Genomic DNA, 17,763 nt, shown 5'->3' with positions numbered 1-17,763 from the left:
ATGTATATTGTGTGTGTGTGTGTGTGTGTAAAATTGTGTGAGTTTATATTTTCTTTTTCATGATTGGAGTATCTTATATATGTGTTTATATATGTAGGTTTTTTGAACCTAATCTTATAACTTGAACTTTTAAGTATAATTTTCAAGTAGCTTTTCATTAACAGTATACCTGTTTACGTAGGTATTAGTTTTAGACTATTTGGTAATGAATAATGTGCTTTAAAAAAAATCAACTTTACCTCTAGAATGAGGTCATGATAAGAGAGAAAGTTCATTAGAATGGCTTTTATTCATCTTGTTTATATTATGTTAGACAAGTTGTCAATGTAGGTAACCTTTATGAAGATATTCTGTGTGTGGAATAAGAGCGAAAATCTATGCACTTGTTTTTAACCTTTACTGGCTTCCAATTCTTGCAGGGCCAATACTCCCATTTGGTTTTACTGGCGGCATTTGATTGTATTGATGATACTAAGCTTGTGAAGCAGATAATCATATCAGTAAGTAATTCTGATGGTCTTGAATTTAAGTTACTTCGATAAACCAGTTGTGGATGTGTAAGCTTGATTTCACCATGCATGTGTAAAGACTTGCAGCTGTGCCTTCTATCAATATTTTTGCTTACTTTTAAGTTAATTATGTTTTATTTTGGAGGTTTTATTCCTGTATAAATCTCAACCTTGTAACTTGATATTAATACTGTTTTAAATATTTAAGACTGGTTAAATTAAGATTTAACACTTTTATTTTGGATTAGGATAACATGGTACTTTAGACTATATGCGATTCTAAACTATGGAAAGTTAACAAAGTAATATTTAGATATGATCAGAAATTAGCATAGTAATTCCTCAGTTATTCCAGAACTCAAATACAAGCAGAGAATATCTGTGACCTATTAAATTCTCTCTCTCCCTGTGGAGAAATAATTACCTCTGCACAGTTACCCAGTTAATCATTACATCTGTGCTGGATTGAGCTGATGGAGAAGAAAAATGTACAAGACTCACTCAGTTGTGATGCTTCTTAGAGCTTTTGTAGGGTCAAATTAAAAGTTATTACTAAAATTAAAACTCTAGCTTCCTTTTTACATTTCAGCAATTCCTTCTAGTCCAGTGTAATGACCATAAAGTGCTAATACATGAATGTAGTGTATTTGTCCCTAAACTTGCCTTCAGAAAAACTAATTGTCCTCTTAGAGGAAGTACTCCAAAGTCAAAATTGCATTCTAAACTATTTGTTTTCTTCATTCTGTATCAATAGCCTCTTTTTCTGATTCTACGATTGTCTTTTCTCTTCTTCTAATTTTAGTGTATGAGTGGTGTTGAGTATATGGTAGAGGTTGTAGCAGAGTGGGGATAAGAAGATACAAGCTTGATAGTAGTGACCAAACTTGGAAACGTCTTGAAAACCACATAATCTGTATAGATATAGGTTATTTGTCTGAAAATTACACAAGCCTTTCTGTTTGATATACATGAATGGGACCCTTAGAGAAATCTTAGTGATGACCAGTGGTACTTTCACATCTGCGAGAAAGAAGAATGTGGATGATTCTAAAAGAGAATTTACCTGTTGTCAGGTGGTGGTGCTATGGTCTGTCTTTGTAGCCCCTCGGGATCAGTAGAGCTGAGTGTAGTAGAAAAAGTATACCAGCTAGTGGAGGGGAAGATTGTTTTCTTAGATGCCAGCTGTAGGTCCCAGTGTGTGTGAATTTCTCATGCCCTTGCTGTCATTTTCCAACTTTACCCTTGACTATTTTAAGATTGTGATGACTTTCTTTGGGATAGGATTGTGGGAAGAAACAAGTTGGCAAGACTTCAACGTTACGAACTGAGTATTTTGACATGTTCCTTGTGACTTTATTACCCTTTTGACTCCAATCAATAATGATTGTTTTTCATTCCTGTGACAGAGATGTGAGGCCATAGAATTGGCTAATGAATAAAGTCGTTTCACAGAAATGGAAACAGGCTGGGATATTGAAAGTTTGCTTTTGTTTAATATTTTCACGACAACTAAAATTTGCATAACTGTTCCAAATGGATTTCAAGAGAAACCAAATTTCCTTCACGATTTGCCAGAATTGTCTGTTCATTTTTTTCCAAAGATGTATGCCACTTAAAGTTGCTGTTGAAACAGTTTTAATTCCTTATATCACTTTGATTCCCACAACTGCTTAACCCACATTCTTAATGACTTTATCATACTTAGGGCAGCTTTCCCTGAATGGCCTGATTTGCCGATCTCTTGTCTGTAACTGACAAATGTTCAACAGGTTCTGTGTATTATTAAACTGTGTAGCTTGTGATAAAATTCTGGAATGCTAATTGCCCTTGAATTTTTCCCACCCCTCATCTACGACAAAAACAGTTGCAGTATGCAGTGCTTTTAAAAAATAAACAGGAAAGCTTAGTGTTGCTAAGCACTCTGTTCAGGGCACCCAGACTTCCCAAAAATGTCAGGTTGAAATCACAGCCTGGTCAGCTGAGCCTTTCACCTTTCAAAATGGATACGAGCTCTTTCTAACTACTTTACTTTCCTAAATAAACATAAAGTTTCATCCAGTTTACCTTTGTTGTCATTGATACGCAGGCGGTTTGACAGCAATGTTCGTTGGAAAGTAAATAAGTACACTAGCTAATTGCTGTTTGAGGGTGAATAAATACTGATGCATATTTTTAAAGGCATTGTCTTTAAAATATACAGAAAGGTATGAATAATACAGTGAACACCCAGCCTCCCACCACCTGGCATAAAATAGGACTTAACAAATACAGTTCAAATTTAAGCCCTTCGTGTACGCATCCCTGGTATCCTGTCATCGCCCCGTATCTACTATGATAAATTTGGCATTTATTATTCATATGCATTTCCTTATCCTTTCACTATATGTAGACATTTTTTATTTTGTAAAACATGTATCTAATTTTATTTCACATGTTTACAAGTTCTGTATAAATGTTGTCTTACATGTATTCTTCTGCATCTTGCTTTTTTTTCTTTTGTCACGTTTGTGAGATTTAGCATCGGGTCAGCATGCCTTTTTTATAAAGGACCAGTTAATAATTATTTTAGCCTTTGTGGGGTATATATGGTCCTATCACGTATTCTTACTCATTTTGTTTTTGTTTTTTAAAACCCTTTTGAAATGTAAAAACCATTATTAGCTTGCAAGATGGACAAAAACAGGCTATAGGCTGGATTTGACCAATGTGCCATAGTTTACCCATCCACATTCTAAATCATTTCTTTTTCGCTGCCAAATAGTATTCTATTACATGTGACTATACTGCGATTTATTTTGTTTTTCTGGTGATGGATGTTTAGATTGTTTACAATTTTAAAAACTAACTTTAATTCTTAATTTTTGCTAATCCACATCCATGAACATTCTTGTGTATGTCTCCTTGGGACATGTTAAGTTTCTCTAAGGCACTTAGCAGAATCTCTGGACTGCCAGTTTTGCTGCATGTGTTTATATAGAGAGTCATGTGTTCCTGTTTCCCACTCAGCCACTACAAAACCATTGCATTACGCAGTGCTTTTAAAAATAGCCAAGAAAGCTTAGTGTGTTGCTAAGCATTCCATTTAGAGTAACTAGATTTCCCAAAATGTCAAGTTGAAATCATAGCCCGATAATCACTGCTTGTTTTCTGTTAAGACTAAGCTCTAGTGTAATCACCAGATAGTGATCTTCTAGTCAGATGTGGTCTCTCCACCCACTCAACTACTGTAGTCTTTTTCTTTGCCATCCTTTCCTTGAGCAGTTAATCATGATCTCACCCAGGGCTCACAAACCTGCAAAACCTTCATTGACCAGATAGGTAAATGAGTGGCCAGGCCAGGTGTGAGACAAGGAGATGTGGGAGAGACTATAGGAAATGGTGAGAGCACACGCCCTCTCCAAGGTGGTGGGCGCCATTCAGCTTCAGTCCCTGGCAGTGTGAGCTCCATGGCAACAGATCTTCACATTTGTTTTCTTTTTAATTGAGGTAAACTACACATAACAAAATTTACCATGTTAACCATTTTGAAGTATACAGTTAAGTAGTATTAAATATGCTCATTGTTAGGCAATCTCCAGGACATTTTTTATTTTGCAGAACTGAACGAGGCACTGTACCCACTAAACTAGACCTTCCAGTTTTTTTAGTGCAGCTGAAAAGGTAGACTTTTGCAAATAGTCACCCTGTTTTCAGAACAAAACACTCGGGAAGCTGCCTGATGATCTAACCTGCCCTCTATAGTTCTGTTAGCCATTAGTTAAATCTCTTAGTTTTAACTTTTTATTAACTGTCTTCCCTCTTCACTAGATTTTAGGTTCCATATAGTAGTCTGCATTTCTTTTTGTCCCCACAGCAAACTACCGTAAGAGTGGACACCACAGGCTCAGTCTTCAGCACCATGGATGGGTTGATTTGTACATTTCTAACCTCGACCAAAAATGCATACACATGTGTGCATCTTTTATTTTGACCTTTACCCTTCCTCTTTAAAAGAGCATTGGCAAAACAAGAGTGCCAAGGTATCTAGCTAGAGGTCAGCACAAGGCGGTCAGAACTGGCCAAAGATGTCTTCAGAAGGAAAGTCTGTAACTCCCATGCTTTCTTTGTTTACTTGCCTACTTTAGAGCTTAAGAAGAAATCACAATAAATGGGCCTTTGTGAATTTTCTGTAAGTTAACTATTGTTAGGAGTAAGCTAAGCCAGAACCTTTCAAATTAAACAATTTTTGCTATTCTTTCTCTTGAGGGTGAAAACTCATGACTCAGCTAGCTTTATTAAATCTCCGTAGTTAAGGAGGATATACATATTGAGAGGTATGTTTTTCATATGAAATAATTATTTTGTGACAGCTTTCACTTTGCAGTGTGACTTTTTCTGATTTGCTCCTAGTAATAGCCCATGCGTTAGGCAGGTCTATCATTTCCTTTTAAATATAAGGGTATTAATACGCAAAGAGGTTAATGGATTTGCCAAAGGCTACACAGCTTGAACTCAAGACCCCAGAGACTAAATTCTGCACAAAATTAACTATGCCTTAGCTGTCTCTTTTTATACATGTTACTGGAATTGTTAGTACACACTGTGTGATAATCCAGAACTTCCCCATTTTCTCTGTAACCCAAGTTAAAGAGAAGTGAAGTGTATAAGTACTCTTTCAAAGATGTGTGTTTTTGATGGTAGGGGAAAGCTGGAATGAGGGTGATCTGGGGAAGGATTAAATGATACTACATTTTTTTTTTTCTGATCAATAAGGTGGGTTGAAAAATATTACATTTTGAAGTAAACGTTTTTTAGTTTTTTGTAAAATTGCTATTTATAAACATTGGCTTTCTTTTAAAAGCCTTAATTAAATATGAATTTAGATTCTAAATTCCTTAATCACAAACCAAAAGGGAGTAAAGTTCAATGAATTTGAGGACTGGTCTGAGTAGTTTTTAAGCACAGGTTTTATGCGTATCATGAAGTCCCAGTTTCTCATTTTATAAAACAATTTCTGCCCAAGCCATATGTGTCGGATTAGTCCCTAAGCGTGGAAGCTGTGGAGAAAGCTCGCTATATGGAGGAATACATTGCCAGCGTCATGCCTCCTCCCTATACCAAGGGAAAAAAATGTTAAATAAAAGTGAAGAGTAGCCATTATAGTTGTTCACTACATACAGTTTTTGTTTTTTCTCAAAAAAAAAAAAAAAAAACATTTTTAACGGTGTTATATTTCAGAATCATTTTGTTAAGGGCCGCGAAGTTTTGTTTCAGTTTTTTTTTTTTTAACTGTAGAAATTGGCCCAGCCTATGTATTATTCTCACCTCTTTCTTTCAACAAATTAACAAAATATATAAGAAATTAAAGCGTTTGTCCTCTTTTATGAGTTGGTTAAAGCTTAATATAGGTACCTAAAGGTACAGTAAAGGCACACTCAAGTTACGCCATATTTGGGGCGCTAAACACTTCGTTATCAACAACACATAGATTGTCCGGGTGCGGTGGCTCATGCCTGTAATCCCAGCAGTTGGGGAGGCTGAGGTGGGTGGATCACCTAAGGTCAGGAGTTCGAGACCAGCCTGGCCAACATGGTGAAACCCCGTCTCTACTAAAAATACAAAAATTAGCTGAGTGTCATGATGCATCCTGTAGTCCCAGCTACTCCGGAGGCTGGGGCAGGAGAATTGCTTGAACCCAGGAGGCAGAGGTGGCAGTGAGCCAAGATCGCGCCACTGCACTCCAGCCTGGACAACAGTGAGATTCCGTCTCAAAAAAAAAAAACATAGATTAAATTCACATTGGAGCTTGTTTGCCTTGAAAGAGTTCCCTACCTTGTAACAAGTTCTGTGTATTTTTTGTGTGTGTGTTTTCCCATTTATTACTGAAATTTTATGTTCATTTTCCCTGGGTGCTTGAAATTATATATTCATTTTGAGGTGGTTAGACCTATTGAATTTTCAGTTCTCTGAAAACTTTTATGTTTTACATGGAAATCTTTATACTGTGATCTTAGACTTCAGAAGTAATTAGGAGAGCATAATGAGGATCAGACTGCTAGAAACAGGACGTAGTGGTCAGAAGATTATGTTAGATGATCAGTGCGCAGCTCTCAGTAGTGCTTGACTCCTAGTAAGCACTTAATGAGGGTTAGCTACTGTTATCAGAAGCATGCTATACTTTTGTGCAAAAAATGAGGGAAGGTTGGGATTTTAAAAAGAGAAACATGGTGTTTGGAACCTGGAGCAGCATCATCAGCTGTAGGATCATGACACAGCGAGATTCATGGTCCCATGGTTGATGGCTGACTTGATTTTGAGCTCGGTTCCTTACACTGAAATTGCTAATCTCATCATAATAAATAGGCCCTTTTAAGAAGAGCAGATCTGAATGTGTCCTCTCAGAGAGAATCCCTTTCCTTAAGAGGAGGTTTTATGTTTGAAAGAGACTGGATTTGGAGTTGGAGAACCAGGACACTGCCACTGTGAGTCCTCTGGCAGGTCCTCTCCTCTTTCTGGATGCCTCATCTGTAAACCTGGCCAGTTGGACAGAACTCTTTCCGAGGCCCAGCCAGTTCTAAAGAATATGGGGTGCTCAAACATGCATTGAATACTTGTAAAGTTTGTTACAAGAAATAGGAGTGTCAGAGGTGGGGAAACAAATTGATGACTCTTCTGTTGCATCTTCTCTATTAAGAATAAAGGAATTTTTAAAAATTTTCAAGTGACTTCTCTGTCTTTGAAAACATCAGATTTACACAGGAGTTTAGTTAGGGTGGGGATGACATTGCTTTTGTTCCTTAAATTCGAACAACTAGAAAAGGAGGTTACTGTTCTTGGGTATGTTGATTGGAAATGTCATACAGTGTAAATTTGTAACTGCTTAGTTGAGGCTTTCTGGATTTGGTTTCCCCTCCTCCTCTGTTTTTGTTTTTCATTGCGGTAGCTAAACAGCCTTCATTTGCCATGAATAAGCAACCTAACTTTAAAAGCCTTTATCCACTTGTTCGATTTAACAGAGTTTCTTTATCTCCTTTCACATACATCCCAGCAGGGAAATTCTAATAGAAATGTTCTTCATTCATGCCGATGCTACATTTAAATGCAGCTGCAAATTAACTGTCTCTACTCAGTGACCTCAGCAAGTGATGTCCCTCGTAATAGTGGCCCAAGAAATACTGGCCATAATGAATGAAGATAACACCTTTAAATATTTTTTAAGTCCTTGGGCTTGGTCAGTTAATATAAATGGGTTGTTCAGTAATGCTAGTCACAAAAGAGAATTGATTCTGTGTTCTAAGTGTAAATCTCTGTGTGCTTTAATGAGACAATTTCAGAACTAGCTCCACATTTTCCATGAAGTACGCTGGGAAAAATAGTTAAGTATGTCCTTCACCATTGAAATTCCAGGCATACTTTAAGACTGTAGATATCAATTCTTTTTGTTGTTGTTGTTTATAATTTTATAGGACATTGTGCTCACTTCGGCGGCACATACACTATAATTTTATAGGAAATTATCAGTTCCTTGTTTAGCACAGTAAATGACAAATATGGAAGGAAGGTCCTGTGGTACTTTTTTAAGAATGCAGATATTGATTCTTCTTTTTGTTTATAATGTTATAGGAAATTATCAGTTCGTTGCCTAGCATAGTAAATGACAAATATGGAAGGAAGGTCCTGTTGTACTTACTAAGCCCCAGAGATCCTGCACATACAGTACGAGAAATCATTGAAGTTCTGCAAAAAGGAGATGGAAATGCACACAGGTAAAAACAAGTAGAATGGCTTGACTTCTTTATTCCTCTGCTCTGGTTGTCTGCTAATGTTGAATAGTGCATGCGTCCAGAAATCCACTTACGCCTCTCTCTAAAATTGCTGTAAAGGTGAATTCCATTGTCACGCCTGTATTTTTGACAGATTCTTAAAGCTTTTATCTTGAAAAGGAAACAAAAGTGTTGTGCCAAAAGAATACCTCTGAGCCCTTGGCACGTAGTGGGCATTCAGGTGTGTGGTTTGATTTTTGTTTTGCTTTCTTTTCAAAGCTACCGATACCACGTATTTGACTACCTAGAGTATGGTGTCCATACGGCAGTGTAAATGTGTTGTTTTGTGGGTATGTTGTTTGGTTTTTGGATTTTTTTTTTTTGGTATTACACAAGCCAGACTCCCTTTATTGAGCGCTTGTTCTGTGGCAGGCATTATTCAGATCGCGGGACAGAAATATTTTTAAAAACAGATAGAACACATACTCAAATCACTCACTGTCTACGTGCTTAACAGAAAGATAGACAATAATAATAGAGTGTGATACAGTCTGTGATAAGCTCTTAGAGGTTTTTGTGATGATAAGATCACATTTCCTTTGCGATTTATCTTACCCTAATACCCCATTCAACATATTCAACAGTAAGAAAGATACAGAGGTCCGCAGACGGGAGCTCCTAGAATCCATTTCTCCAGCTTTGTTAAGCTACCTGCAAGAACACGCCCGAGAAGTGGTGCTAGATAAGTCTGCGTGTGTGTTGGTGTCTGACATTCTGGGATCTGCCACTGGAGACGCTCAGCCTGCCATGAATGCCATCGCCAGCTTGGCAGCAACAGAACTGCATCCTGGTGGCAAGGACGGAGAGGTAATATGCCGTTAAAGGCCAGGCAGGAAAGCTGCAAAGGCCACAAAAACTTCATTTTTGGAGGATGCGGGGTGTCAGTAAGAAAACTGGGGAGGGAGATGCCTGTTGAATAACAACAAAGAACCTCCCACAGCAGCAATTACATTCATCTTTAATTTTCTCTAACCATCTGGGTCAAAGCCTGGCACTTGGGAATGTTTTGCAGACGTGTATTTGGTTATGAATGAAATCATTGCCAAGTATTGAATGCCCAAGGTGCTTCTGACACCTGAGATTGGGGAAGAGAAGAGATCCTAGAGAAGCCCTGGCTCCTCCTGACCATATTAACAAATGGGAAAGATGAATGCAGCTTGAAAGTTTCGCTATAAGGAGACTGAGCCGGTTGCCTCCCGTACTTGCTAAGGAGAAACCCAAGTAACTGGGAACGATTGCTGTTGCTCTTGAAAAGGAGTAAGGTTGAGCTGAAGAGATGCTTTCTTGAGTTGCTCATCAGATAATCCCCGTAGGTAGTCAGGTGTCCTTAAACAGCATGCAGCATTGGGTTTTGATGTTTCTGCTCCAGTGTTCTGTCCTGTAGGTTTATTTGTGTCTGAGAATGGAATATTTCAGTCTAAGACATGATTGGCATTAAGATGAGCCTTGTGCTGCTACTGTTCAGAGCACATTTCATGAAGCTGAGACTAAAGTGCTGTGCAGTGGTTGTGTTATCTGACATAACCGTCTTTTGGTCTGGGGATTAGAATAGATCTCTGGTCCCCCCAAGTATGATGGTTGTTCTAGATAAAGACCTCTTAAGCCTGTGGAACTTTAAAAGTGGCTGAGTCCTTATCAGTATGTGGTGACATAAATTGTATGTATTCATTCAAATGTATTTGCATGAATGAAAACAGCTTTTAAGATTGACTGTTCTTGACCCCTCGTAGCTTCACATTGCAGAACATCCTGCAGGACATCTAGTTCTGAAGTGGTTAATAGAGCAAGATAAAAAGATGAAAGACAATGGGAGAGAAGGTAGGCTATGAAATTTGACCTTTTCTTGTATCTTATATGGAATTCCAGTAATTCCTGCCATCCCTGAACTTTATACCGGCCATTTAGGCTCAAATGAAGTTTGTTGAGTGTTTAGAAATGATGTCTGTGAATAAGAAATGATTCAGTGGTTGCTGGTAATGCTTTTTCCCCTAGAACTTTGTGCCCGAGAACTCTTTAATTTTCTTTCTTTTTTCCACCCCCTCTCACTCTCTCTGTTCTCCTTCCTCTGCTGCTGCAGGCTTCTAACCTGGCTTGGTCAATGCCTTAAAATGCCATTCTAATGAGGATGGCGAGCGGGGCAGGGGGTCCCAATTGTTGAGTATCATTACTTCAGTAGAAAGGCATGATATTTATCTCTATGTTTGAAGAAAGAATAAGCAGAGGAAGATTATCCTCGTAAGAGAATTTTGGACTAGTGCCTGTTTATTTGGTATTGAAATACATGTGACCAAAGAGTAAGCCAGTCTTTGGTGCTTTCTGTTTTTTTGTAAGCCTTACAGCTGCTCTGTAGAAACTCAGCTCTCTAGAGAAGGACAGCATTAGCATTTGCATGCCATTCCCCTCTCAGTCATATCTCCAACCAGACCTTCACTTAGGAAATCCAAATTGCATCTGGTATTTAAACCACTGGAGAGATTTTTTTTCCCCTAGTGAATTAAAACAGTTTGGGCTTTTCATTACAATGACTGAAAAAAAAGTGACAGATCGTGAATTCATGTCTTACAGCAAGTGGCAGCTCTAATGGCTAGTGAGGCAATCAGTATAGCAGTAGAGCTGTCTCTTCTCACTTTACCTTTAAGAATGGGGACCTGGGGCTATTTTTCACTGAAAATTTTTTTTGTAAAAGAGAAGCCTTGTGATGAATATTAAAGAAAAAGATAACATATGGAATCATCATTTTCATTATTAAAAAGTTAATGTATAGTTGAGTTTATGCCAGAAAAGTAGTCTGGCTTAACGTCCAGTGGTTTTTATCCCTCTTAATTAAAATGTGCTGAGAACCCTAAAATCTGCCTGTTTGGGTCTGATGTGTTTGTCTTGTCATATTCCTATAGCACCAAATAAGTTGGTCCTCCTGCATGTCTAGCTGTTTTGATTCTCTTTTACTGTATAGTCTTAAAACGTAGTAATTTTCAAAACAATGACTTGATCAGGGTCTGGTGGAGCTTGCCTCCTCTGTGCTCAGAGTCAGTCATCTAAGGCTGCTCGGTTTGTGGCTGGAGTGTCCACTTTTCGGAATAACTCAATCACATGGCTGGCAAGTGAGTACTGACTGTTGACTGGAGATCAACAGCTTCAGTTTCCCTTCCTAGGCTGCTTGGGCTCCTGCACGAGATAGTGGTTGCTTTTTTAAGAGTGAGCATCCTGAGAGAATAAAGTAAATGCCTGGCACTTCCATGATTTATCCTTAGCAGTCATTTAATGCCACTTTCATCATACTATTTTGGTCAAGTCAATCACAGAGGCCCCTCGTGATTCAAAAGAAGACATGGATTCCCCCTGTAGATGGGGGAGTGGCTGCATTCTAGAAGAGCACACAGGACAGGAGATATTACTGTTGTCAGCTTTGGAAAACAGTTTGCCTCACTAGGTGAACTCTGTCCCTCTTTAGCAGGTACCATGAAAGGCTGAGTAGCCATAGGCCTCTTGACGTTTAAAGAGTCCTTACATTTAGGTATCTGAATGAATTATGTAGTACATGCTACCTGACTATGATGTTTGCCGTCAAGATAGGTTGTCCCTACCTCCATCTACACTAAATCTTAGCTATCAGAATTTCTCCTGTGTCCAAGCATTAATTGCACAGTGAAAAAGATAATACCAATACCTTGGGAATCAGAAGTACCAGAATAACAGGAGACAAATGGTATTTTTGGTTTGTGAGTATGTAAGTGTTGTAAAGAGAAATGCCAAGTGTAAGCTAGAACAATCATTTATCAACCACTGTTGAACACGTGAACACTGTGTTATGTTCATGGCGACTTCTGAGTGAAGCATTTCTCCATGAGGAAGAACTTGATTTCAACCAACCATGAGGTGCTACTGTGAAACATTTATTTACTGAATAGCTTTCAGGTCAAAGTTAAATCGTTAAATAGTACAAAGAAATGCAGACATAACTCAGTGAGTGTTTTATTAGAATTCATTGTTTATCTTGAGTAATTACTGCTAAACATAGCCTAGGTTTTGGATCAGAGTTAAAAGAAATCGCTCTTTTGAAAATGCATTAGATAAACCTGCACTGGAATTTTTAGTGTTAAAAGGGAGACTGGGTGAAAGCTACTTTTATTAGCTTTTTTATTTAAAAATATTTGCACGTTTGAGGGCAGTAGAGAATGGGTTGGGGAGTATAAATCTTATTATATGATGTTCACTAAGCTTCAGTATATTTTACAGGTTGTTTTGCAAAAACTCTTGTAGAGCATGTTGGTATGAAGAACCTGAAATCCTGGGCTAGTGTAAATCGAGGTGCCATTATTCTTTCTAGGTATGTATATCGTGTGCCCTTCTATGAGCAGGGCCTGGTCATGCAGAAGACATACTTCCTTCACATTGATTTATCAGTTCTAATATTTGTTCTCAGTAGTCTAGTATTACTTCCAGTCAGTCATGGTCTAGACAAGCATACCAAATATTAGAAAGCAAATGTAACTCTTTCAGTCAGTCGTTAGAATTTTTTTTTTTTTTTTTTTTTTTTTTTGAGACTCCATCTCACTCTGTCACCCAGGCTGGACTACAATGTCACAATCTCAGCTCATTGCAGCCTCAACCTCCTGGGCTCAAGTTTTCCTCCCACCTCAGCCTCCTGTGTAGCTGAGACTACAGGCGCATGCCACCACACCCAGCTTTTTTTTTATTTTTTTATTTTTTGTAGAGATGGGGGTCTCCCCATGTTGCCTGGGCTGATCTCAGACTCTTAGGCTCAAGCAATCCTCCCATCTTCATCTTCCAAAGTGCTGGGATTACAGGCATGAGCCACTGTGCCTGGCCCTTAGGATTTTTTAACTACCATCTTTTTGACAAATTATAACATTCACAAGATATCAGGTGGCTTCACCATGTTTATGGTTTTGACAAAAACATAATTGTTTTTTTTTTTTTTTTGAGACGGAGTCTCGCACTGTCGCCCAGGCTGGAGTGCAGTGGTGCGATCTCGGCTCACTACAAGCTCTGCCTCCTGAGTTCATGCCATTCTCTTGCCTCAGCCTCCCAAGTAGCTGGCACTGCAGGTGCCCGCCACTATGCCCGGCTAATTTTTTGTATTTTTAGTAGAGATGTGGTTTCACTGTGTTAGCCAGGATGGTCTCAATCTCCTGACCTTGTGATCCGCCCACCTTGGCCTCCCAAAGTGCTGGGATTACTGGCGTGAGCCACCGCGCCCAGCTTGTATTTTTTTTAATGAATAACTTATGTCCCTGTGAAAACTGTGACAATGTTGATTCTTAAGTCATGCCTAATTCTACATGTAATTTCCTTCATTGTTTTAAAAGATTCTAAAAGGATTGGAAGAGCATTTGCTACTGAAGTCTGTATGCTAATTGTTGATATCTGACTTAAAATGAGAAAAAAACAGTGATGAACTGTGGCCTGTTTTGTATTATTCTCTGAACTTAGTTGAGTTTATCAATCCACAAGTCATTGAAATTTTCCAAACATTCTATGTGCAGATGAAAACCTTCTGTTAAGAGCATTCATTTAAAAAAAGATTTGTATGTTGCCTTGAAGCAATTACTGTTGATTTTTCCCCTGCTGTGTTATTAAGGTTTGGGAAAACAGATACCAACTCTAGTTTGAATTTCTCAAGATATTTCACTTGCAACATGCTATGCAACCTAATTTATATTGTTTGCAAGTGTTATTTTAAATGTTTCTTCAACATATACCTGATCTGGTACACATATACTCACAAACACACGTAGGAGCATTTGTATCTTCAGGTATGTCAGTGTCTCCCAATATGTAAGTGTTACAGATCCTTTTGTTCATTTCTGCTTAAAATTAGTTAATTTTCCAGTTGATGTCAAATGGTCAGAATTCATTAGCTGATACATGAACTTTTTTGTTACAAATTCTTTTACCAGGCATTTGGAGTATTAACATCTACTGACACATTCTTTCTTTACACTCAATTAACTGGAAATTTCAGCAATGCCATGAAATTAATTTATAAAGGATGTTCATCAATCAGAACTCCCATTAGGTGAATTTCAAACATAGGAAGGATACTATAGGTTTATTATGGAGCACTACTTAGAATTGGAACAGGAGCACAGGAAATATTTGAAGGTCTAAAGGGAAGTTGAGCTATATGTAACAATAATACAAAAAATTGTTTTTGTAAATTTTAGGTGAAAAGAAAATCAGCCTTGTATGTTGGCTGAAAAGTAATTCAGAGAAGCAAAATTCTCTATCTTTTGGGAGTATTGGCTCTCGACAGACTGCCTGGGTTCCAGCTTAGTGCATAGCCTTGGGAAAATTCAGCTTTCCTGGGCCTTAATTTTCTTGGTGGCAAAAAAATGAGATTAATCATAACCCTATGGTTGTTATGAAAACTAGATTGGAATGATGCATATAAAATGCCTAGTATTATGTCTAATATGTGGCATATGCTTAGTAAGCAATAACTATTATGTGTTATATAACTGTGTGTTTAGCCAAGATGCATGAAATTAAAACACCTAGTGAGTCACGAATTCATTACAAGGGAACCTTACTTTTTAGCATCATAGGTGGCAAGCTGAATCTGTTGCTTGTCTTCCAGAAGCAGTAGAATACTGCTTGGTACTGATCATTTATCCTCCTCTTTATTGACATAATGGAAGTTATTGGGACCAGGGACTTTGGAAAATACCAAGTACCTCATTTCTAGAATGTGTTTCAGAGGTCCGTATTTACATATGGTCCTGAAAAAGAAGAGAACAGGAAATTCAGGCCTGGTGCTCTGCGGTCAGAGCTGTACGTCCTATTCACAGAGAAATGGGCCCGCTGTTACCAGCGTCTAGGGCTCCCTTCACTTTTGATAGGGTACTCGGGCAGGGTTTCGGAAAGCAGAGGCCGGGGTTATTTTGTTGAATAGCTAACATTTATTGAGTGCTCACTAAGTGTCAGGCTCTGGCTGGGAGCTTTAGATACAAGGCCATTTGAACCTCAGAAAACAACTCTGTGAGGTAGAAGGTGGACTCTGTTGTGAATCCCATTCTACAATTTGGGAAACTGAGTCTTAAGAGAATTTAAATAGCGTGCTCTTGGTTGTACAGTTACTGAGTGGTAGAGGCAGGTTTCACACCCAAGCAGTGAAGCTCCACAGTGAAGCTCTTTGCCCCTTCACTAAACGTTAGTGCTGTGGAGTTCAGTGAGAAGGCTGCTAACTCTGACCTCTCTGTGCCTCTCTTCACACATTTTCATTCAGCCATGTGGTGGGCATTTTTTGGCTGTCTGCTCTATAAATGTAGCATCATGAAATAAATAAAATACGGTCCCTGCTCTTGAGCTTATAATCCTGAGATGGGGAAGGGAAGATAGAATACATGTAGAATCATTTTAAGACAGATGTAAGTAAGTCCTAAGATAATGTGAAGGTAGAGCCAACTCTGTATGGAATGCTGTTGGTCCTGCAAATGTCTTTGCTTGGGTGACTCCACCAGCAAGATTCTAAAACATTTTTTTCCATGGCTTTATAATATAAGCTACTGGTCCTCATCATTCATCCTTTGAATGAAAAATAATGTGTATATAGTTACAAGGCTTGTCTCACAGTTAACCAAGTCTTTTATACTATTGGTACAGGTAGTATTGGAGATGATGTAGGAGTTCTTATGAAATTTAATTTTTTTCCTCTCTTCAGTCTTCTTCAGAGTTGTGACCTAGAAGTTGCAAACAAAGTCAAAGCTGCACTGAAAAGCTTGATTCCTACATTGGAAAAAAACAAAAGCACCAGCAAAGGAATAGAAACTCTACTTGAAAAACTGAGCACATAGGTGGAAAGAGTTAAAAGCAAGATGGAATCATTTTTTTCTGTTCTCTGTTTCCCAATGCAGAAAAGAAGGGGTAGGATCCACCATACTGGTAATTGGGGTGCTCTGTATATGTGTTTCTTCTTTGTATACTAATCTATTTATATAAATTGTTTTTTAAAATGGTCTTTTTCAAAAATCTCAGCTGTCTCCTCTGTTACATCGAGTAGTAAGCATATCAATGTGTGAGGCAATTAATGTGGAAGGTTTACCAATCATATGTGGTGGGACCAACCAAATATATAAAGTGTAGTTGAACGAGTTGATTCAGGGGAGAAGACATCTTCAGTGAGCATAGTCTCAGAAGGCTTCCTGGAGAAGGTGGGACTTGAAAAGACTTTCATCTTGTCAAAGGAAGGCAGGATGTGGAAAAGAAGAGCCAGGGGGAGTCGTGGGCACAGTAAAGTGGAATTTAATGAGTACCGGGGGAGCCAGGGGTCCACAGCTGCCTTCCTAGCTGTCTTATGGATTAGGTTCCATGCTAGATTTTGTTTGAAAGCCACTCAGGTAAGTTAAGCTCATAGGAGGAAATGTGCTACTGGAATTTTCTGGTCTATCATGGTGAGAATGGACTCACTCCTCTCCATGCGCTAGGTATTCCACGTCCATGGTTCTGCTGCCTTCCCTACTGCTTCCTGTTCTTCCAGATACTTGGTGCTATCTCTCACCCACTGTGGCTTCTCCTCTGTTTACTTTGTTCCTGTGAGTTTATACAATTTTATTTTTCTAGTCTTATCTTACTGTTTCTGAAAGGAACAGAGACAAACTCAACAATGCACCATTTTTAAGCAGAAATCCACAAATGGCTTTAAACAGATTGAAAACAACCTACCTGGCTTCATGGTGGTCTTCTTTTCCATGGATGAACTTAGCAGATCTGAGAATGTCTTTTATTTGAAAATTCAGCTTATTGTATTTTCAGTTTGCATCAAACCCTGCTTTTCCTAGGAATCAGCTGTTGTTAGAAGGAAGGAGAACCCCATTTTCCCTTGAAGTCTGGTGTAATAAGTATTTGCATAACAGAATAAAGGCCCCTTAGAGGAAATGGCTTCCTACCTGAACAAACTCAAAGGACTGGCTCTTGAAACATGAGATGGCACTTCTGTTTCTATTTCAGTGAAAATCTGAAAAAGTTACATATTAGTTTTAGCAGATTAATCACTTTTAAGATTAAGTCTGGCAAATTTATGGATATACGTATTTAGAATAATGGTTAAGAGAACACAAGATCACAAAGTAGCAGCAGTTAGTATGGAGCCCGTAATCAAACTATTTCTAGGCCAAAATTAATGACCTAAACAAGCATAAAAATTTGAGATTTGAGCTCTTGTCTTACCTTTTGATAGTGCTTAACCTAAGGAAACTAAGTTTATGATCGTCCTCATCTTTTCTGAACCTAAAAACACCGCCACCAAAGTGCCCCAAGTCTCCTTACTTCCCCAAATGCGTTAGTAAATTTTTTTAATGAATGGCCTTAACCAAGAGATATGGTATGCTCTTTGGATTGAGTGTCTTTTATGAATAGTAACTAAATGGCTGCTCTGCATTCCAGAGTGTGCAGACAGACACTGGTTGCTATGTATGTTTGTACCCATGACA

The 17,763-nt window shown here is 38.3% G+C and overlaps 1 protein-coding gene across 2 annotated transcripts in view; it reads left to right on the top strand.

Moving 5' to 3' along the window:
• LOC105491816 (pumilio RNA binding family member 3) overlaps positions 1-16,303 on the top strand; it is a 41,200-nt gene extending 24,897 nt beyond the window's left edge. For both annotated transcript variants that reach the window (XM_011758497.2, XM_011758498.3), the window contains exons 13-18: positions 420-500; positions 8,112-8,254; positions 8,896-9,118; positions 10,042-10,129; positions 12,548-12,638; positions 15,996-16,303. In XM_011758497.2, coding sequence (XP_011756799.1) covers positions 420-500; positions 8,112-8,254; positions 8,896-9,118; positions 10,042-10,129; positions 12,548-12,638; positions 15,996-16,128 — 759 coding nt within the window. In that variant the 3' untranslated portion in view covers positions 16,129-16,303. The remainder of the gene's footprint in view (positions 1-419; positions 501-8,111; positions 8,255-8,895; positions 9,119-10,041; positions 10,130-12,547; positions 12,639-15,995) is intronic.
• The last annotated feature ends 1,460 nt before the right edge of the window (positions 16,304-17,763 follow it).

Source organism: Macaca nemestrina, chromosome 14 (genome assembly GCF_043159975.1).
Source record: "Macaca nemestrina isolate mMacNem1 chromosome 14, mMacNem.hap1, whole genome shotgun sequence".
In the NCBI taxonomy this organism is placed as follows: domain Eukaryota; kingdom Metazoa; phylum Chordata; class Mammalia; order Primates; family Cercopithecidae; genus Macaca; species Macaca nemestrina.
The sequence above is the reverse complement of the archived record's forward strand: the minus strand, read 5'-3'. Positions and strand labels throughout refer to the sequence as shown.